Raw genomic sequence first — 25,050 nt, 5'->3', positions numbered from 1 at the left:
TACACTTCTAATATATATTTTATTCTCTCTCTCTCTCTCTCTCTCTCTCTCTCTCTCTCTCTCTCTCGCTCGCTTCTCGAACGGAATACAAGTTTTCTTTTTTTTAAAGCACCAACATTATGAAGAATATTTTTTAATGTGGTATCAGACTTTGTTATATTTGATGTGTCTTTTGCTAAAAAAGTGAAACTTAACGAGATCGTTTTTCTTAGTTCAATGTTAAAATTTCAACAAATTTTAATATACGTTAAGAAGAGAGATAAAATGATGTTCTGCAAGAATATCGCATGAAAAAGTACAATAAGCGTTCGGACGATTGTGTTTTGAGTGAATCAATAGCACCAAATGGAAGCAGTTGGATGATATGGACCGTTAGTAACGCGGTAGAACCTAATCGATAGAAACAATGATGGCTTTCTCATCACAATTATTCAGCTTTAAATTGAGACGTGTTTACTGTAGGCATGTAAATATTTGAATGCTGATGCATTACCATTGTTGTAAAGAAATTTGTATATGCTTGACACATGTATAGAAAATTACTAAATAAGACGATCATGTCGGATGATGTCAAAAGGAAGATCGCTTTACGCACGATTGAAGACTATTTAATCCACTGAAAATTAGATATTGATCGAAAGAAAAAATAAATAATTTTAGTACGAAACTTCAGATATGACGATATTTACATATGAACCATAGAATAGGACATCAGTTTCAAAGAGTCATTTGTATATCCGCTGTATATTTCTCACTGTATGATTTAAACGAAACTTAAAATCAGTGAAACGCATAGAAAAGAAAACATGAAAAATATCATAGAATTTGTTTATTTATTTCTCATGCAATATGCCAGAAATAGTCACATCTATGACTGTAAATTAAAGGAAGATTAAATTAATGAACTGTCATTTTAGTCGAGGATTAAATTGAATTTAATCACACTACGTCATCAGTAACATTATTGTCACGAAACCTTTTTCAAAAAATATTACATTTTTTCAATTGGTTACTAAGAAAATCGTTTCTGACTATCCAATATTTGCGTTTTGAATACTTCCTGCTCAGAATTCGGTCTTCCAAGAACATGCAAATACAGAAAATTAAAATCCGATTAATGATTTTCTGCTGAATACTCCATCTACCATGTATGGTATGCCAACAGTATTTTTCACAATATTTCTTACATCAACCAAAGTATCGACCAATCACACATAATAAACTCTAATACAAAATTAGTTCCTTAACTAACAAAATACAAAAAGTAGTTCCTTGAATAAGGAGTTTGGTACCTTGATGAATAAATGTGTAAAGGCAGAGAGCAAGGAAATACAAAGAAACCCAATACCTGCCCAAATGACATAACCTGAAAAGACGAGTAGAACCTGTGTCAGACATTAAACTTTTTAAAGATGACGCAATATCATATTTTAATAAAACAGGACCCTAACTGGATATTATAAAGAAGAATAAATACATACCAATGCAAATTATAAACAATCTGTGCCCCACCCCCCACCCCCACCCCCGCCGTAAAACGTGTATTACAAGAACAGAAGTCAAGAAGTCCTGACTAAAGACTACCAGGTAGAATGCTAATATGACGTCCAGCACTTACAAAGACTACTAGAACCAGATCCTACACAACACTCGAAGTTGGTACAGTCCTTGGTGATAAGTTAAAAGGGTGCCTGAAAAATAAAGACATTGGTAATAATACAAATGAGGACCATTCCTTAGATCATCTCGAGAATAAGTTTTAAAGCCTGCTTTTCAACACGAACTAAACGGTGACTGAGTTGCCCGCATTCACTGAACAATTGATCTATCTGAACATTTTAATTTACAATATGTGACACAATACACTTCTTTCTTTATAAGTAGCTTAAAAATAATCTCCAACTGTTTGATCGAGTCAAAATTAATTTAGGTAAGAAATTCAAGTTAATAAGAAATATTTTTAAATGCTGCAGGATTTTCAACTCTTCAGATAAGTTGTTAATCAAGCAGATTCCTTTTTTTTTCTAATATATTGGGAAAGAAAAGGTCATTTAGACCTGTTCTGCACTGGGAAACGTTAATAATAAATATTTTAGTATAAACATGGCATTGGCATTAGAATTTTTAATTATGCATAAAATGGGATAGTTTAAAATCGATATGTATTCATTTGATATTACTTCTAGTAATAGTACCAATCCTGGAGAAAAACTGTCAGCAGACACTAATAAATTAGTTTTCCATTATGATGATAATGTGGCTGTAATGCACACATATATTGTACATTAAGCTCCCCTATACAAGAGAGGCCAATTTAAGTCAAGAAGTATTTACTAATAATGTGCATTATTTCCATGCTGATGTCTATGTTTGCCATGATATCCATGCTGATGTCTATGTTTGCCATGATGTCCATGCTGATGTCTATATTTGCTATGATATTTTGACAACATAGGAGAATCTATATACCATATATAGTTTAGGTCAGGGGTCTCAAACTCAAAGCACCCTGAGGGCCACATGAGGGCATTTTCGATGGCCCAAGGGCCGCACCACCTTTGTCATCTCTCGTGACACCTTGTGACGCCAATCATTTTGCGGGCCACATGATACTGCTTGGCGCGCCGCGTGTTTGAGACCCCTGGTTTAGCCTATCGCGAGTAAGTTGTGAATATAAAATCCATTCATTAAAGCTGTAACAATCAAATATTTATGTAGTACTGGTAACTTGCGTTTTCTACAATGTACATCAAAAGGTCTTGATTACCAAGTTACTGCTGAGTGTGTAACAATATAGGGTGTAATACTTACCAACCTCAATGTAGCAAACAATTTGCCCAAACTTTATGATATTAGGCATCTTCTTACTGTACACATAATTTATGTCAGCCATGTTTGTAATTAATAGATACATTACTTAATATTAAATGTTTTCAGTTTGAAAGAATATCTAAAGCTGATGAACAAGGCGGGGAGGAGAGGGCTTCTCTATACTGCAGACTGCACTGCATATACGATCTAGAAACAGGCACTATATAATGTACACGGATAGAAGTAAACCCGACACAAACAAAACCAATTCTCACATGCACTGCCTACATTCCCCATATTTATAAAGTTCAGAGGATATACATGTTTGAAAATGAAATAGTGAATGACGTGAGTGTACATGATACCGAAACAGTAACCATTTGTGACTTTAACACAAGTCTGTGTCTCTGAAAAGAAATCGTTCTCCGAAGTGGCTCCATTGGCATTGCTTTCAACCTGTAAATCTAGCTCCAATGGTACAAGGTCCTACATGAATCAATAAAGATCGATCCTGGTCCTACATGAATCAATACAAATCGATCCTGACTAACTGTTTTTGTACTTAATATATCAGGAAATTTAAGTAAATTTTATTTACATGTGTATGCAATAAGTGGTCACTATCCGGTATGTATCACTTGACATTTGCCCAATTTTATCATAACCCGACATCATGAAAAAATATGAAAAGATTTTCGCAACTGTAATGAAGAAAATGTCTGTAAGGATCTGGCTTTGATTCTTTTAATGATATTATGAATATTCTGAACGGTAATTTATTGTATTGGGGGCAGGGTACAAATTTCTTCTTCCAATATGATACATTAATGCTCCTTGGAGTACTAGACAATCATGTTCCTTGCAGTTTTAAATAATCATGTTTCTTGGAGTTTTAGACAATCATGCTCCCTCGAGTGTTAGAAAATCATGATCCTTGGAGTGGTAGACAATCGTGCTCCTAGGAGCATTAAACAATCATAGTTCCTTGAAATATTAAAGAACCACGATCTTTGGAGTTTTAAACAATCACGCTTTTTAATGTATCAGACAACCATGGTCCCAGAAGCATTAAACAAACACCATTCCTTGTGAGTGTTACACAGTCTTATTCCTTGGAGTATTATACAAACATGACCACAGGAGCATTACATAATTAACGTTACTTGGAGTGTTGAACAATCATGATCCTTGGAGTATCAGATAATTATGCTCCTTGGGGAATTAACCGTGTTAAGGGATAGCTTAAATAAACGAAGCAAGGTACCTAAGAGATATATCCCTAAAATGAGGAGTACGAAAACTACAAAAGTGGTGACATACACTCAGATGCTTTAGACATAAGACAAAGACAGTCTAGTGTAAACAACACATTGACAGCATTACACGTACACGTTTATTAGGGCAATATCTCAAAGAATTTAGCCCAATCCAATTAAACCACAATCCAAATTCGGTCATAACATTACCAAAGCAGCTGATACATGTACAATTACTTTAATTCAAACATCTAGTGAACCAATTATGAGAAGATCTCGACTTATGTAATTAGTTAGAAAGGTTTCAAAACAATTACTTTTGAATTTTCCATATCCACCATAACCGAATGAGATGTGTACGGTTATGACAATAATTGTTACAAATGAACTGCATTTGAAAAACAAAGGCCCAAAAAGTTGCATATGCGATATCTCAATCTTTAACTCACCTCAAACAACAATTTAGGTATGGTTTTTATTGATTTATTTTCTTTTCTGTTGTTTTTTTTTAAGCAAAAAGTTTCAAGTAACAAAAATTACTCCATTTGACCAAAAATGGCTCTACGTTGTACATTGGAAACTGTATGACATTTCTAAAGAGAACCGAATCAAGTATGTGAATACCTAGACCCATTCTCACTCTTACACATACAATATTCATGTTTTCGAAAGGGTCATTACTAACAAACATCATTAACAAAACACCACAGAGTGTTGACCGCAGAAAATAGACAATGGGAATCTTCAGACAGGCCCTTGAGTTAGCTCCCATACGCACAGGACACACATACAGATCTTATTTGCAGATGATACAACATTATCAGCTTTAGGTGGCGATGCAAATATTGGAGAAGCTCTACCGAGCTCTGCTCTGAGAATTATTGCGATGCTGTCCAAACATATAAAATGGTTATAAACGAATCAAAAATATCATAATCGATAGCTGTACAAATTCTGAGATAGTTCTCAGTATGAAGATGAAGAGTCAGGTAAAGTGTACGGAAGAGAAGCTTAAGGAGTGATCGGTGACAGTCATTTAAGATGGGATAAATATGTTGACCATGTATGTAAGTTCCTTTACAACTAAATAGCTTTGTTAGCTAAAATTACGAAATATCTAACCAAACAGTTTAGATGTATTTCAAAATATTCTGCAACAAGGATATGGATCTTGTTGTCTGGACATATTAAAGCAACACAATATGTTAAGACTATTTAAAGACAGTATCTTTGACTTCTGAGCTATGCTTTTTTCTTGAAGGTTTGTTACATCATTATGCATGTATATATCACCACATATTATCTTCTGATGTGCCTTTTTCCCCAAATTTAATGTATTAAGCCTAATTTCGACATTCATTGTTTATCAATGTACAACTTTCTGTTCCTGAACTAGAACATTCTGACAAAGAGTTTAGCTAAGGGCCGCAGGAAAGATTTGATACATTTATATCGTAACTGAGCTATCCTTGTGAAATATAGAAATTATTATTTTTTATATAAGCTCCTTACCCAGTTTACTCCGCAGCAGACTTAATCGTTCAAGCATTGTTTCAAAGAGTTTGCTTTCCCTAATCAAAGCACAATGTAAAAAAGTTTATCCGACAATCTCTTATATATGACACCATAAATGTAAAGTCATTCACAGATTGAATTATTCAACTTTTTGGGGCAAATATATGTGTCGGATAAACGAGATTAGACTGCATAACCAAAGGTTTGAAAAGTCCATTAATAACCAATAGAAAAGGTGGAAAAATTATTGACAGCAAATAATACGGCACTGTAAATATGATTTTCTCAGTATCTTTATATTTTGCCCCGTTTGTCTGTCACTCCAGCTATTTGTTTCACTCAGCAAGCCGTATTTAAAGAGAGGGTGGGGTGAGGTTCAAAGTGATAACTTCAACGTTGCTGTCCTAAAGACCTTCATTGTCAGTAAAGTAAAAAATATAAATAAGCAAGGGACAAGTACAGGTATTAAATATATACAGACGGAGTATGGTGTATATTTGGAGTGATAATGATATAGATAAATAGTCTAGTTAAGCAGACATCAAAACCAAGTTTACAAAAATCGATAAAGATTTCTGAAACCACAAAGAAGCAACACTGAATGATAGCCACTGGGATAATATATTGTTATGATATAGCAGCGAATACAGGCATTTATTATCGAATTCATATTTGGCATATTTTCTTTGTCTTTTACTTGTGCCAGGACTCAGTCTAAAAAATATCTATACAGACATCCGTTCACGGTGTGATAATATATGTATGTATTCCGGATGTTGCGATTTGAAAAACTGAATTATGTACCTAATATTTTAATACAGTGTAAAATATGTTACTTTTGCTCTGCAAACCTATGGATATGTTGCAGAATCTAAATTTTTGGCCAGTTAATCCTACATAACCACGGTTTCAAAGGTGACGCAAAAGAGCGACTGCATGGTCCATTCGCAACTTCGAGGTCAGTCATACCGATCATACTTTGAACGTGTGTCGATAACTACCATTCGAACTACTTCGGATATTTATAAAACAAGGATTCACCGAGCTGTTACAAATGATAGAACCATTCTTTTCATTTGTCACTTCTCATTAATGATACAGTCAATCCATTCATGAAAACTAATGATGTGATCCAAATAGATTGGCTTTCCTTTTTGTTGAGAAATTGTACGATTTTGTTTTATAAATTGCTGCGCCGACATACATCCAAGGCATAATTTTGTCTCGCATAAGCAGAGGCAGTTTCGAATGTGCATGATCATTTCTTGACCGACTCAAAATCCGCCAAGCAATAAAGCAGTTTCGCGTAAGAAATGCGAGGATAAAACAACATAAAGACAAAGTTATTATTCTGTGCCATTTTGTGAATATCTGTCAGGCACATATTACATATTCTAGTGACCTTACTATAAGCCAGTAATTACATCTCTCAGGATTTCGAAAGTCAATAAACCTATCTGACATTTATTTCCACTGAACATAACAAAGCATACTGCTGTTTGAAAGAGAGTACATGATTGGTTAATAAATATATACAGTATTTGAAACGAAGGAGGTATCAGAACTTCCGGTAGGTGCTTTTGGGATTTTAAACAGTGTACTTTGACTTTCACTCCTATCTCCATTTGCTCAACGACTTAACTGTTGTCCTCCTATAAAAATATTGAAAATGTATCACTGCCCGAAATCTTACCAAACATGACAAAATCCAACTGAATGAATGGTTAATTGTAGGTTAAAGCGATAGTCACAGAGACAGGTGAGTGGTCGGCGGAAATTGTTCTTAGATAAGGAATAACGGGATCACATGACATGGTCAAGACAGGCAAATAAAAGTAGTTTTTTTTAATATATTTTGTTGGGTTTTGGAGGGGAATGAGTCAGAGCAATTCATGAAGAATAATGACATATTCACCATGATACGAAATAAGATCCGACTGCCACGAAATAATGCATGTGTATGATTCATTATATGAAAGGGTTTAACACGAATATATCTGATCTCTTCTCTTCTCTTATTCTAGCAATTTGTGCCACTCGGCAATCTGTTTCCGCGGGCAGTTCATGACTTCTTGCCAGTGATGACCAGGATGACCTGGGACTCTGGCTCCGATCTCGAGACGTCCAATAACCTCATTTTTCGTCATGCGGTCCCAATCGAGAATAAGGACTTCCAGGCTGATATTCTGAAGGCCTTCATTGTAAGGAACATCAAAAACGAAGGACTCGTTAAACACCGGATTTAGTGTTCGCTTCTTGACGTGTGTCTTCTTCTTGGCAATCCTCTGGCCGTTGTACAGAAGATATATCTTCACGTAAGGGTCTGTAATTTAAAACAGGCCAAGAGTGAGTTACAAAATATTTCTACGTTTAATTATAAAAATCTGAAGATCAATTTCCTCTAAGTTTTCATCTAAAGATTAGACTTTCTTCCTCTGCCATTCGCATGTTTTGCCCAGGTACTGTTAATACTGATTATTTTGGAAAACATCAACGTTGCAAAATAAAGATATTATATCTTAATTAACGAGTAAAACTTTAGAATTTTCTCAAATTTGAAACAATGAACAATTCTTATTTACCTTTTAAGAGACACAAAGATGTACAATTTATAAATGTTATTTCGTTATTCTTGTTACTTACCAATGTTATTTCGTTATTCTTTCTAATTACCTGACAAATATTTCAGTATTCTCTGAAGGATTATTAGATAGTTAAAAAAATGTAAGGAGAGATTTTAAGAATGTTAGTGAAATGGATGTCAGGTCTTGCATTCATACAGCTTATCAAAATAAATATGCGACAAAATCTGATATATTAGTAGTTCATTATGAAATTCACAGGTTGCAGCTGCCAGTCTTGGAGATGAAGAGAGCTCTTAACCCTTGGATTTAAAAAAAATGACAATACAGCAAACGTTCCTGAAAGGAATGGAATTTCATTTCATAACTTTACACTTAATTAATATACTATGACTAATTATTTTAATGTGTTGCAGGTACATCTATGCGTAATCAATAAATGCCCATTTAAAAATGAAAAATACTGAAGTCTGTTGGAAATCGATCTGTTGGAAATCGATCTTCACTATTTTCACTCAGCTTACCATATAATCGTTTGATAGGGACTTTACACCTGGGAGTTTGATTAGTTACTGTGCGAATCACAAGTTTGATGATGATGATGATTATTATTATTATTATTATTATTATTATTATTATTATTATATTCGGTCACCCATGCAAATAGTACCAGAGGAAGTGGTAAGTTTCCTACCCGACAAGCCGGTGATGTCCATTTTCGGTAGATTCCTTGCCTTCAGCACAACAACTGTTAGACGGTTGGCGGCGGGTTGGTGGCAAAGGGACACTAGCAATTCTCCGTGGCCCTGGGATCGAAACTGAAACGGAGAAGTAATCGTTTAACTACTGATCATCAGGTTTATTCCATTTTCTACGTTCACTTATCACATTTCAAAAGAAATATCAAAACGTTAGAACACAAAAGATTTTAATAAAATCGTGTACACAAGCAAGCCAGAAAAGAAGAAAACGCAGTAGAAGGCAAATAACTAAATAAATAAATAAATAAATAAATAAATAAATAAAGACAGATGACAGTATCAAGTCACGAAGTTATACATAAACTATTCCACGCTTAGTATTAAATCACAAAGTTAGACACAAACTATTCTAAGGAAATTATTAAATCATAATGTTAGACACAAACTATTCCATGCACATTATTAAATCACTGAGTTAGACATAAACTATACCAAGCAAAGTACATAGACATAAACTATACCAAGCATAGTACATAGACATAAACTATACCAAGCATAGTATATGAACATAAACTATACCAAGCATAGTGCATAAACAAACTATACCAAGCATAGTACATGAACATAAACTATACCAAGCATAGTACATAGACATAAACTATACCAAGCATAGTACACAGACATAAACTATACCAAGCATAGTACACAGACATAAACTATACCAAGCATAGTACATAGACATAAACTATACCAAGCATAGTACATAGACATAAACTATACCAAGCATAGTATATGAACATAAACTATACCAAGCATAGTACATAGACATAAACTATACCAAGCATAGTACATGGACATAAACTATACCAAGCATAGTACATGAACATAAACTATACCAAGCATAGTACATAGACATAAACTATACCAAGCATAGTACATAGACATAAACTATACCAAGCATAGTACATAGACATAAACTATACCAACCAGAGTACACAGACATAAACTATACCAAGCATAGTATATGAACATAAACTATACCAAGCATAGTACACAGACATAAACTATACCAAGCATAGTACACAGACATAAACTATACCAAGCATAGTATATGAACATAAACTATACCAAGCATAGTACACAGACATAAACTATACCAAGCATAGTACATAGACATAAACTATACCAAGCATAGTACATAGACATAAACTATACCAAGCATAGTACATGGACATAAACTATACCAAGCATAGTACATAGACATAAACTATACCAAGCATAGTACATAGACATAAACTATACCAAGCATAGTACATAGACATAAACTATACCAAGCATAGTACATGGACATAAACTATACCAAGCATAGTACATAGACATAAACTATACCAAGCATAGTATATGAACATAAACTATACCAAGCATAGTACACAGACATAAACTATACCAAGCATAGTACACAGACATAAACTATACCAAGCATAGTACACAGACATAAACTATACCAAGCATAGTACATAGACATAAACTATACCAAGCATAGTACATAGACATAAACTATACCAAGCATAGTACATAGACATAAACTATACCAAGCATAGTACACAGACATAAACTATACCAGGCATAGTATATGAACATAAACTATACCAAGCATAGTACACAGACATAAACTATACCAAGCATAGTACACAGACATAAACTATACCAAGCATAGTATATGAACATAAACTATACCAAGCATAGTACACAGACATAAACTATACCAAGCATAGTACATAGACATAAACTATATCAAGCATAGTATATGAACATAAACTATACCAAGCATAGTACACAGACATAAACTATACCAAGCATAGTACACAGACATAAACTATACCAAGCATAGTACACAGACATAAACTATACCAAGCATAGTACATAGACATAAACTATACCAAGCATAGTACATAGACATAAACTATACCAAGCATAGTACATAGACATAAACTATACCAAGCATAGTACATAGACATAAACTATACCAAGCATAGTACATGGACATAAACTATACCAAGCATAGTACATAGACATAAACTATACCAAGCATAGTATATGAACATAAACTATACCAAGCATAGTACACAGACATAAACTATACCAAGCATAGTACACAGACATAAACTATACCAAGCATAGTACACAGACATAAACTATACCAAGCATAGTACATAGACATAAACTATACCAAGCATAGTACATAGACATAAACTATACCAAGCATAGTACATAGACATAAACTATACCAAGCATAGTACATAGACATAAACTATACCAAGCATAGTACATGGACATAAACTATACCAAGCATAGTACATAGACATAAACTATACCAAGCATAGTATATGAACATAAACTATACCAAGCATAGTACACAGACATAAACTATACCAAGCATAGTACACAGACATAAACTATACCAAGCATAGTACACAGACATAAACTATACCAAGCATAGTACATAGACATAAACTATACCAAGCATAGTACATAGACATAAACTATACCAAGCATAGTACATAGACATAAACTATACCAAGCATAGTACACAGACATAAACTATACCAGGCATAGTATATGAACATAAACTATACCAAGCATAGTACACAGACATAAACTATACCAAGCATAGTACACAGACATAAACTATACCAAGCATAGTATATGAACATAAACTATACCAAGCATAGTACACAGACATAAACTATACCAAGCATAGTACATAGACATAAACTATACCAAGCATAGTATATGAACATAAACTATACCAAGCATAGTACACAGACATAAACTATACCAAGCATAGTACACAGACATAAACTATACCAAGCATAGTACACAGACATAAACTATACCAAGCATAGTACATAGACATAAACTATACCAAGCATAGTACATAGACATAAACTATACCAAGCATAGTACATAGACATAAACTATACCAAGCATAGTACATAGACATAAACTATACCAAGCATAGTATATGAACATAAACTATACCAAGCATAGTACACAGACATAAACTATACCAAGCATAGTACACAGACATAAACTATACCAAGCATAGTACACAGACATAAACTATACCAAGCATAGTACATGGACATAAACTATACCAAGCATAGTACATAGACATAAACTATACCAAGCATAGTACACAGACATAAACTATACCAAGCATAGTATATGAACATAAACTATACCAAGCATAGTACACAGACATAAACTATACCAAGCATAGTACACAGACATAAACTATACCAAGCATAGTACATAGACATAAACTATACCAAGCATAGTACATAGACATAAACTATACCAAGCATAGTACATGGACATAAACTATACCAAGCATAGTACACAGACATAAACTATACCAAGCATAGTACACAGACATAAACTATACCAAGCATAGTACATAGACATAAACTATACCAAGCATAGTACATAGACATAAACTATACCAAGCATAGTACATGGACATAAACTATACCAAGCATAGTACACAGACATAAACTATACCAAGCATAGTACATAGACATAAACTATACCAAGCATAGTATATGAACATAAACTATACCAAGCATAGTATATGAACATAAACTATACCAAGCATAGTACATAGACATAAACTATACCAAGCATAGTACATAGACATAAACTATACCAAGCATAGTACATAGACATAAACTATACCAAGCATAGTACATGGACATAAACTATACCAAGCATAGTACACAGACATAAACTATACCAAGCATAGTACATAGACATAAACTATACCAAGCATAGTATATGAACATAAACTATACCAAGCATAGTATATGAACATAAACTATACCAAGCATAGTACACAGACATAAACTATACCAAGCATAGTACACAGACATAAACTATACCAAGCATAGTACATAGACATAAACTATACCAAGCATAGTACATAGACATAAACTATACCAAGCATAGTACATGGACATAAACTATACCAAGCATAGTACACAGACATAAACTATACCAAGCATAGTACATAGACATAAACTATACCAAGCATAGTATATGAACATAAACTATACCAAGCATAGTACATAGACATAAACTATACCAAGCATAGTACATAGACATAAACTATACCAAGCATAGTATATGAACATAAACTATACCAAGCATAGTACACAGACATAAACTATACCAAGCATAGTACACAGACATAAACTATACCAAGCATAGTACACAGACATAAACTATACCAAGCATAGTACATGGACATAAACTATACCAAGCATAGTACATAGACATAAACTATACCAAGCATAGTACACAGACATAAACTATACCAAGCATAGTATATGAACATAAACTATACCAAGCATAGTACACAGACATAAACTATACCAAGCATAGTACACAGACATAAACTATACCAAGCATAGTACATAGACATAAACTATACCAAGCATAGTACATAGACATAAACTATACCAAGCATAGTACATGGACATAAACTATACCAAGCATAGTACACAGACATAAACTATACCAAGCATAGTACACAGACATAAACTATACCAAGCATAGTACATAGACATAAACTATACCAAGCATAGTACATAGACATAAACTATACCAAGCATAGTACATGGACATAAACTATACCAAGCATAGTACACAGACATAAACTATACCAAGCATAGTACATAGACATAAACTATACCAAGCATAGTATATGAACATAAACTATACCAAGCATAGTATATGAACATAAACTATACCAAGCATAGTACATAGACATAAACTATACCAAGCATAGTACATAGACATAAACTATACCAAGCATAGTACATAGACATAAACTATACCAAGCATAGTACATGGACATAAACTATACCAAGCATAGTACACAGACATAAACTATACCAAGCATAGTACATAGACATAAACTATACCAAGCATAGTATATGAACATAAACTATACCAAGCATAGTACACAGACATAAACTATACCAAGCATAGTACACAGACATAAACTATACCAAGCATAGTACACAGACATAAACTATACCAAGCATAGTACATAGACATAAACTATACCAAGCATAGTACATAGACATAAACTATACCAAGCATAGTACATGGACATAAACTATACCAAGCATAGTACACAGACATAAACTATACCAAGCATAGTACATAGACATAAACTATACCAAGCATAGTATATGAACATAAACTATACCAAGCATAGTATATGAACATAAACTATACCAAGCATAGTACATAGACATAAACTATACCAAGCATAGTACATAGACAAACTATACCAAGCATAGTACATGGACATAAACTATACCAAGCATAGTATATGAACATAAACTATACCAAGCATAGTACACGGACATAAACTATACCAAGCATAGTACACAGACATAAACTATACCAAGCATAGTACACAGACATAAACTATACCAAGCATAGTACATAGACATAAACTATACCAAGCATAGTACACAGACATAAACTATACCAAGCATAGTACACAGACATAAACTATACCAAGCATAGTACACAGACATAAACTATACCAAGCATAGTACATAGACATAAACTATACCAAGCATAGTGCATAAACAAACTATGCCAAGCATAGTACACAGACATAAACTATACCAAGCATAGTACATAGACATAAACTATACCAAGCATAGTACACAGACATAAACTATACCAAGCATAGTACATAGACATAAACTATACCAAGCATAGTACATAGACATAAACTATACCAAGCATAGTACATGGACATAAACTATACCAAGCATAGTACACAGACATAAACTATACCAAGCATAGTACATAGACATAAACTATACCAAGCATAGTATATGAACATAAACTATACCAAGCATAGTATATGAACATAAACTATACCAAGCATAGTACATAGACATAAACTATACCAAGCATAGTACATAGACAAACTATACCAAGCATAGTACATGGACATAAACTATACCAAGCATAGTATATGAACATAAACTATACCAAGCATAGTACACGGACATAAACTATACCAAGCATAGTACACAGACATAAACTATACCAAGCATAGTACACAGACATAAACTATACCAAGCATAGTACATAGACATAAACTATACCAAGCATAGTACACAGACATAAACTATACCAAGCATAGTACACAGACATAAACTATACCAAGCATAGTACACAGACATAAACTATACCAAGCATAGTACATAGACATAAACTATACCAAGCATAGTGCATAAACAAACTATGCCAAGCATAGTACACAGACATAAACTATACCAAGCATAGTACACAGACATAAACTATACCAAGCATAGTACACAGACATAAACTATACCAAGCATAGTACACAGACATAAACTATGCCAAGCATAGTACATGGACATAAACCATACCAAGCATAGTACAAGGTTCCATAACATGCAGTACGCAATAAACATTTCTCCCATTTGATGGATATTTCAATTATTCAAGACGTCATGTGGTATGGATGTAATGTTTTGGTCATTAAAGGCGTAATAACAATACATTCTGCACAACAACAAAAACATCAGACAATTTTCGTGTTAAACTGATTCATTTAAGCGGTACTGTGAGGGTTCATGTGCGTGTTACCAATAGTTAGACTCTCCTACGTAGATAACTACGCCCCCTGCATGAGTAACCATTTGACACCGGCATCACACTCGTTTTGAGTCGTTGTTTCAGTCTAATTTGTTATGAATTATGATGGAAAAATGATAAGTTACGCGCCACCAAGATAGCAATAAGAGGTTTATTTGCGAGGATATTCCGATTGACCAGAACCAGTGATCATGTAGTCACGTTCCACCAGACGTTCTCTCTCTCTCTCTCTCTCTCTCTCTCTCTCTCTCTCTCTCTCAACAAGGCTTGATGTCACAAAGAGAACATATATACACTGTCTAAATCAGAGATCTCAGATTCAAACCACCCTGAGGGCTGCGTTAGGGCATTTTCGATGGCCTGAGGGCCGCACTACATTTATTATATATCATGACACATTGTGACCACAGCTTGAAGTTGAGAAACAAAAACAATAATCTGAAGGGGGAAAAAAAATTGAACTCTCAGGTTTCATTGGTTGATTTGAAAAATAAAATTTTAAACCTCAGGTTTCATTGGTCCATGTTCTTATGATCATTTTCAAAACTCATGCTATCTGGTAAGTAATGGATATTTTTATTTTTGACCTCGCTTGAAAGGCTGACGCAAGCAGAATTAGTTTCACTACTTTTTCTTTTTCAAGATCTATATTCAACCTTTCCAATTGTTTTGATATATATGAATACAATGAATACAATAACTTCACTTTGGTTCATAATTAGACATATGCAACTGAAATTAAATTAATGATGTTAGACTTGACAAACACTTTATCCTTGAATGCATATAGGATAACAAACCAAAATATTTAACTTAGACCCATGGAATTAACGTGAATTAACGACTTCAGCTTTGTGAGCAGTAAGCACTGTCATGACTAGAACTGTTTGTAAAACACGTATGCTTCCACTGCAGACCAAAAAAGTACAAGTATCCAAAATATAAAATACGTGTAAACAAAATTTAACAAATGCTGTAATGACCCGTAATCTAATCAGATCATTTACTTATGTGGCGACTAAAGTGTATACATTCCATGGGTCTAAGTTAAATATTTTGGTTTGTTATCCATATGCATTCAAGGACCCTCAGAGTGATTATTATGTTGTAATAACCAGCGAAAAAGATATCTTTCTTTTATTTGGATGATGATTTCGATTTTTTTTTTTTTTTTTTTTCTGGTGCCACCAACGAACATCTGCCCCCCCCCCCCCCCACACACACACAACGAATAACCTATCATAGACTGTCTTAATGGCGTTTTTATAATTGCACACACGTAGTTAGTTTCATTTATTAGTGTGTGCTAATAACATCCCTGTGTGCTCAACAAATTCTTGTTCACAACTGTATTATTGATCTTGAAATTAATTACCGTCCTTTTAATTAGGGGTTGTTCCGCAAGAGCGGCATGGTTATTTATAGCCCTTTATTTATTCGGTACTGGAACGCCAATTTTGGTTTCAGCTCGTCATATATGCTTCTAATAATGGACCTGTTTGACACCAGACGTTTAGACGGATGATCTATAACAGGGGTCGGCAACCTACAACACATGGTCCGTCAAGAGGGTTTGTGTGGCACCCGAAGGGCAGCCAAAAATCTCGATTTTGACAGTGTTACTCTCTTACTGGTGGCACGCGCTCGTTCTTTTTGTAATTAATCCAGAAGAAAGTCCAAACTATGTAAAATAGGTTGCCGATCCCTGATTTATACAGATGATTACCAATCCTCAGTAATCCAGATGTTCTTAGTTCCTAATGATAATCGTTATCTTCAAGCAACTGACTAGAAACAGATCAACAGCTGCACGGAAAAGAGTATACTTTATTTGTAAACTTTTAGTTTTAAGCTCAAAGCTCACGATCAACACTTATTCTTCTAGAGTCTTATGGCGAAGACTATCAGTATCTAAAGCTTATAAGATACACAAAAAAAATGTAGCATAGCCCGAATTTCGGAAAACATTTGTTTCCTTCCGATTTAAACGTAACATTTGATTGCCTTAAAAGAATCATACTAACGGAGTCTGAATGTGAACTCTTCACCCCTACACGCAAATAACCTTGCCAATACAGCACTTTTGGGGTAGCCAAGATTATGCTGTCTGGTATGCAAGAAAATACGAGAGTCATCCAAGCTTGAAATTTAGGTTCATGATTTTGATATGGTTGAGTTATCCTCCATGAGATGCATTCACATGCCAAGTTTCGTTTGTGTACGTTAAATAGGGTTCAGTATTGGCCGATAAATCAGCCCCACTCATGTGGTGATATTGACTGACGTTTTAGGGGCTGATATCGCCTATTCATTACAAGTTACAATTATTTGCAAACAGATTCGTCTACGCACATTGGTGTATATTTTATATACTTCCCGATATTTCTCGTGGTTGTTGTTTTTATTGTTTACAATATGTATATAATATATCAGGATCAAATCCTCTGTTTGACAACTTGTAAATCAACGTGGAATAGCACAACTCTCTGTCATGTGGCCATTTTGAATTTCGCGCTAGATATGGCTATTACCGAATACCGATAAGTGTCTAATCTGTACCCTGGTGTGTTCCAGAAAGATCTGCATGCATCTAAATTGATCGTTTTAATAAACAGGTTAATAAACAGGCGGCATCATACCCACACGTTGTCCATCAGTATCAACACAGATTTGGTGGTTTGATCTATCATACTAGGTTCAGTATAGTTGTGGTTTAAGGCATGGATAGCTAAAAACACAAATTTAAATTGTGCATGAAAATCAGATCACAGTGACGCAGTTGATACATGATAGGATCATGGATGTTGACTTTCCACGCTGCAATTGTGATGAGAATGGGTGAAACAGTGTATAAAATATCTGACGTGTAACATACAGATGGCTCACAACACAAAAATTGTTGAAGCGTGAGAGCTGTGTCACGCTCATTTCATTTTGGCATGGTTGAGTTACTCTGCCTGAGATGAATGAACACGCTAAACTTTACAAACGTAAGTGAAAAGGTCCAAGATTATCGTTGAAATATCCTTTACACGTCAATAATTTCTGATTTATTGAACTCGAGTCTGTGCAAAGACATATGAAAAGGCAAAGGGACAAAATGTAAGTTTTTCTTAATATTTATTTACATGTAATATTGAATAGCGAACCGAATCCGAAATATCTATTTACCGGTTAGAGACCTATTTCCCGTTATTGAAAAGGTTTTAGATATCTCCCAACGTCCCGTGTTAAAAATTAACCGTAGTAATAGCTAACTTGTATTAGAAGAAAAGTCATTAAAAATTGTCATCCTTTATTATTTGACAGATGTTAACTTCATGAATACAGAAAATGCAAAATATGGTTGAAGTATCTTATGTTTAGGGAAATATTTTAGTTCAAAATCTAGCTTATATATTCTCGGCACGCAGTAGTTTAGAAATAAGATGTATGGATGCTACGAAATCATGAAGGGTTATCTGAATGCTTCGGTGCGTCACGAGGTGGTTTATGTTTATTGCAGTTTATATAACATAAACTCTAATTAATATTGTTGGTAAAGTACTTCATAAATGCATGCAGTTAACCACATTAAACCTCGATTTAGGCTAGATTTTAATTCAGCTGTGCCTTTTTCTTCGTTTGCGCATTACAAACAGTCATTCTAAGCAACCTAACTTTTTGACGTCTCGTATGACTTTTAGTAGTAACAAGTAACAGTGGTAATATAATGTTTTCAAGCGATTTATTTGATAGAAATATAAAATACTTTATATTATGGTGTGGGTATTATATAAAACATGTATCATACACACCGTATGTGATAAATATAATGCAACGTGAACTTCCCCATTAAATAAAGCCACTATAGCCAGGGAATTAAATTCTTCTTTTATTTTGATGCCTTTTTTAATCTCCAAACATAACAATTATTATATGCTCATTTTTTTCCCCGTTAACTTTACATTGTCAGAATCGTTCAGTATTACCCGATACTGAACTCGCGCGACAATACAAATATAGCATTCTCGTGCATAAAGGAACTACTTTCTATTGTAAACAAACAATGGACGCAGACACCAGCACTTTTGATTTGTATACAAATCATGTACACTCGCGTAAGAGGCTCTTTACGTTGTGTTTGTTTAAATTTGTTTCTGAATGAACTAAAACAGATGTTTCGTGGACTGCCACATACCAGCTGATTTGGCACAATCCGCGTTGATACATTGTTACGGATTTAGGCTAGCTACATTATATAAGATACGCAAGATAAGGTCCTTACAAATAACATACAAGTGACAAATCATATACTCTCTTCTTTAGCTGGTGATAAGAATGGTAAAATAAAATATACTTAAGTTTTACATCCTGAATTTCCTCAAAATGTATTTTCTTAATTCTGCAAATCCGAATTACATGATCCATGTCATAGGTTTTCAATCTGGATTAAACATTTCGAAATTGTGCTGTCATTTCTATGATAAGTGCAATTGCATCCTCCTTACTGCACTCAAAATTAAATAAGCATTAATTTCCATAGCGTCTTTTTGATAATTGCAATTGAAAGACTTCATATTTTCCCCACATTATGATTTCAAACATTCAGTGACAGAAACAGAAACACATTTGCAGATGTAAACACGCTTCTCCCGCGCCGCTTCAATCCGGTGTATTTCATGTATAATTTGCACAGATGAATCCAGTCCAAAATCACAAACTTTCGTCGAATCGAAACAAAATACCAAAATATATTCATTCCAGATCAAATGGAAAAGTTGTTGCAATGCGCATGCATTCACAATATGACTGCAAATTTCAATTTTAACTAGACACGCCATTTTCTTTCGAAAGTTATGTCGAGCGCGCGACTAAATTCAAATTTATCTGGCGGAGTTATGTGCACATTAATAATGATGTTATTGTGTAATGACAAATCTGCGCTTGTGTATTTAGTTTGGAATACGGCATTCATTCATTTACGTTGTTTCTTGTAGTGTATTTTGTTTATATAATTAAACCTTAGGTAGAATTTTTTAAAAATGAGCACATAATAAAAAGGTTACTGCATTTGTATGGGAAAATATGAACTCGTTTTGTCGGAAGGATATACTACACTCCCAGGTCGTGCAGTATTCTATCCCAAAACTCGTTCATATTTTCCCATACAAATGCAGTAACCTATAACTATTGCTAAATGGCTAAATACAGAGTAAATCACATACTCTAATGTGAAAACCACAATTACTGATTGGTTAATTTCAGGAATGACGTCGAAAAAGAAAAGGCTCTGTATTCTATCACTCAGTAAGCAAATTAAAAAATATGTACTCCGTGAGTTATTATCTACGTCACAATCTGTACTCCGTGAGTTATTATCAACGTCACAGTCTGTACTCCGTGAGTTATTATCTACGTCACAATCTGTACTCCGTGAGTTATTATCTACGTCACAATCTGTACTCCGCGAGTTATTATCTACGTCACGACGTCTGCTTGCTCATCTGATAGTGTAGATACCGATCTAAGTTTCTATGTCACCTTGGGTAATTTCATGTAAACTTCAAATTATCGCGAATACCACTTTCTTTAATTTTAAGACTATATGAATCGTGGCTGGAAATCAAGGAACTGTGAGTCTGAGACAGAGTTTCCATTTTCAGCCTAATAAAAATAATTTTCCATTCTCAGCCAAATAAAAGCGTACTTCCATTCTCAGCCAAATAAAGTGTGCTTCCATTCTCAGCCAAATAAAAGTAAGTTTTCGTTCTCAGCCAAATAAAAATGAGTTTCCATTCTCAGCCAAACAAAAATGTATTTCTATTCTCAGTCAAATAAAAGTAAGTTTTCGTTCTCAGCCAAATAAAAGTGAGTTTCCATCTCAGCCAAAACTAATCGAGTTTTCATTCTCGGCCAAATAAAAGTGAGTTTTCATTCTCAGCCAAATAAAAGTGACTTTCCATTTTCAGAGAAATTTTAGTGAATTTCCATACTTAGCCAAGCAAATGTGACAATATTTAAAAGATAAACGTTTTATAATCGCAAGGACGAAGATGGGCCGGTGACTGGAAACAATGTTAGCTTTAATGCATTTCTGTAAACATCGAGAAACTGAAAACTAGCCTAAATATTGTCCATTGGTTTTCATGTCATACGAGTTTCTCTAAAGCGACTGCTTAGCGTTTGGATGATTTTATTCCAAGATTTAGTAAGTTTGTCAGGAACGCGAAGAAAGCAATATCATCATAATTTAATCCATTCACTATTAACCCGCCAACTGTTCGTGTTTCCATGCATTTAAAATAAAAATAAGCTGAATCAATTTCCCCGACAGGAAGTGTATGGTACAGATTTGTCTTGACTGATACAGCTGCTGATGACTCTCAGCATCACGCATTCGTTTTGAATTTCCTTGTATTTTGTAGGAAAAACATCTCTGTTACCAAACAGACAGGCGTAAATAATTGTAACAGGTATGGATCGGTGGATGGATAGGTGCATGTATGTATGTATGTATGTATGTATGTATGTATGTATGTATGTATGTATGTATATATGTATGTATGTATGTATGTATGTATGTATGTATGTATGTATGTATGTATGTATGTATGTATGTATGTATGTATGTAAGAATATTTGGCAAACAAGCTTTGGCACAAAACCATGAAGTATATTTGCACAGTACACTTGATCTCAAATACACTGTTATGAAAGTAGAGATGAAAGTAATACAGTTCAAAGGAGCAAAATTACAAAACCACAAGGTTAACTCGGTTGAATGTATATAGACTGTGTGAGCTGGTGTGATAAATTAAAACGATGAAGTAATCTATTACGCAATTCAGATTCAAAACAGTACTCGTGCGTGAAAGTTGGAAAGCATATCCACAACGAGATATACATAATGGCAGTGCCACACGAACATACTGACAGATGTAAGAGATACAAGGGAGAGTTATCTTTTAAAATAAGTCAAAGTTGAAACTGTCATTTTGGTCGTGAAACTCTAATCGGTTCAAATTTGCAAGTCACCTTCCGATTATAATAGATATTAACACGATGAAAAGCTAAAACAAGTGCTGATAAGATTAATTGCAAGATGCCGTTGTTGGTGACATTAGAATGTTTGAATACGATCATTCTCAAGGATAATGGCATCTGCTTGAAGCGACTTAACAATCCAATGACAGCATCATGCAGCTCACGTGACATCACATGTCACGATGTTAACAGAATCGATGATCTCGAAGATAAAATATTCTGAGATTACATTCTTCACAACCGTGTACAGAAATCGCTTTCATTTTAGGTAACAATTTCTAACTGTATAATACCATATAATTCTTATTTTCTTCCTATAAGAATTATACACCGGTAATAACAAAAATAAGATGATATAGAGCAAAAATAACAACTTTGATAAGTGTCTATTCATTTACACAAACGAATCAAATGACCAAACATATTCTTTGTATGATCATTATCGCGTGCTTGGGATCGGTGCTCCATAGATTTATTCAAGTCGCAGAAATGCAAAGAATGTTAGCTATTCGAGAAGGACTTCGTCAGCTTGATTTAACTCGCTCAGCTGTTTGATGCTGACAAGGAATTTTGTAAAATAAATTTAAAGAAATCTATTTGTGATGACTGATGCGATGTACCTCATAGTAATGGTAGCAGTCATTATCAAACAGACAGTTGGAAATTTTTGTAAGTAGGTGGCTGATCTAATCTTACCATTCTACATCAATAGCATGCGGAATAGTTCATACTTTGCGGTAGTGGGTGTATAGCCACTCGAAACATAATCGAAGTGATTGAAGAAATCAAAGCCGTCAGACAAGAAAAGCAGAGGAAATAAACAGCTATTACTTCAGTTTCTTTGGCGCGCTAATCGTTTACAGGCAACATTACTTTCGGTAATTTCAGGGGCAAACTCTTGATTCGAACTGGAATCCATCATCTTGAGACTGATTCAATGCAAGTTTTCTTTTTCTGGTTTTGCTGTAATGTTTTGTACAAACGGTATATTACACCAAAAAGGCGCTAATGAAGCTGCTACTTATCTCATTTGGTTTTCTTGTCCGAAAGGATATGATTTTTCTAATACGTCGAGCAATTGTTTCAACCAGCTGAGATTTAAAACAAATACATAAATGCTTAAAGTGATCCAAATACAAGTGTGACTAAGTTGGTGAGATTGTATTCACATACATGCGCTTTAAAAAAGTCAAATTCGCTTTACCCTTGTGGCGGTTTTAATTGCATAACAGGGCAGTAAATGATTTCTGGTAATTCAAATGTCCCAGCTAAATAAAATGGAAATTAAACTCGCTAACGAAATAAAAAACAAATATGGATTCTGCTTTTCCGACAAGCTGAGACCTATATTTTGATTGTAGATAAATGGGCTTCATTTCAGAAGTTTCGTGTTTTAAATCCTCTGGCGTTATTAGCGCTAAAGGTGACATTACACATAACAACGGTGTCTCTCCATGCTGCCACGTGCCAAACAAATTGCGTGTACTCAGTGCGCATTTCCCTTTCTATGTTAAAAACAATCACGGGAGGATGCATTTTCAAATTAATGTCATACTTGACGCTACATAAAGATTGCATTCAGCAAACCAGATAAAAATTTAAAGGACACAAATAGAATATATAAATTTTCCAACAGAACGTGAATTTTAAAAAATGGAATAGTAACAATATGAGAGAACTGGACTATTAAAACCACATAAGCCAAGTGACCCACCAAACTCTCAATGCTCGTCGCTCCTTTGCATGAGTATATTTGAAAGAACACTAATGGAACTGGCTACACATTCGCCTTGTTACTATACATTGAATTTACCCACAAGACTGACGAGCACTGCCATATTGATTACGGACAAACAACGAAACTCGAGTGTACACATTGTGATGAGTACGCTTAAGCATGTTGCTGCTCATATCAATGTGCAAAACAACACTTACTATTAGGATGTAAGGTAATTTCGCTCCGATCGTCCTCAATTAACTCTGCTTATTGACGCTTAGCAACCATGTTACAAAATTTGTCCATATGGTTTAAAAAACAACCCACGTGGGTCTATTTTTGGGCACGAGGTCATTACGCGTAGCTTCACATCCGCCTAATTCGTAACCGGCCCTATTGTGAATTTAAAACAATATACATTTTTAAAACACACTGGTTATTATGAAAAGACAAGATGTAGCATATATTGAAATTTATTCGGTCAAATAAAAGAGGTAAGAAGCTACCTCATAACAATAACTAACAATCGATTTCACAGTATTTACCTTATAGAGGGTTTTGCTGGATAGGCGAGGATGGAAAAAAATAGTTGAAACCCAAACTCAAAATATGGCCTCCTAACTGAAAAACGGATATGCTATTGATGTAGATTAAGAGGTGCGTAGATACCTCAAGGCCTTGTAGATTTAGAGTTGCGTGTATAGCTGAAGGCCTTTATATGGATTTAG

General features: G+C 34.3%; 1 protein-coding gene across 2 annotated transcripts in view; it reads right to left on the bottom strand.

Moving 5' to 3' along the window:
- Positions 1-814: 814 nt before the first annotated feature.
- The window catches only part of LOC149801980 (synaptotagmin-4-like), a 34,559-nt gene continuing 10,323 nt past the window's right edge, over positions 815-25,050 (bottom strand). For both annotated transcript variants that reach the window (XM_089956376.1, XM_089956377.1), the window contains exons 3-4: positions 8,859-8,982; positions 815-7,905 (exon numbers count right to left, since the gene is read on the bottom strand). In XM_089956376.1, coding sequence (XP_089812502.1) covers positions 7,598-7,905; positions 8,859-8,982 — 432 coding nt within the window. In that variant the 3' untranslated portion in view covers positions 815-7,597. The remainder of the gene's footprint in view (positions 7,906-8,858; positions 8,983-25,050) is intronic.

This window comes from Sinohyriopsis cumingii, chromosome 4, assembly GCF_028554795.1.
Source record: "Sinohyriopsis cumingii isolate HCF-2022 chromosome 4, ASM2855479v2, whole genome shotgun sequence".
NCBI lineage: Eukaryota > Metazoa > Mollusca > Bivalvia > Unionida > Unionidae > Sinohyriopsis > Sinohyriopsis cumingii.
The sequence above is the reverse complement of the archived record's forward strand: the minus strand, read 5'-3'. Positions and strand labels throughout refer to the sequence as shown.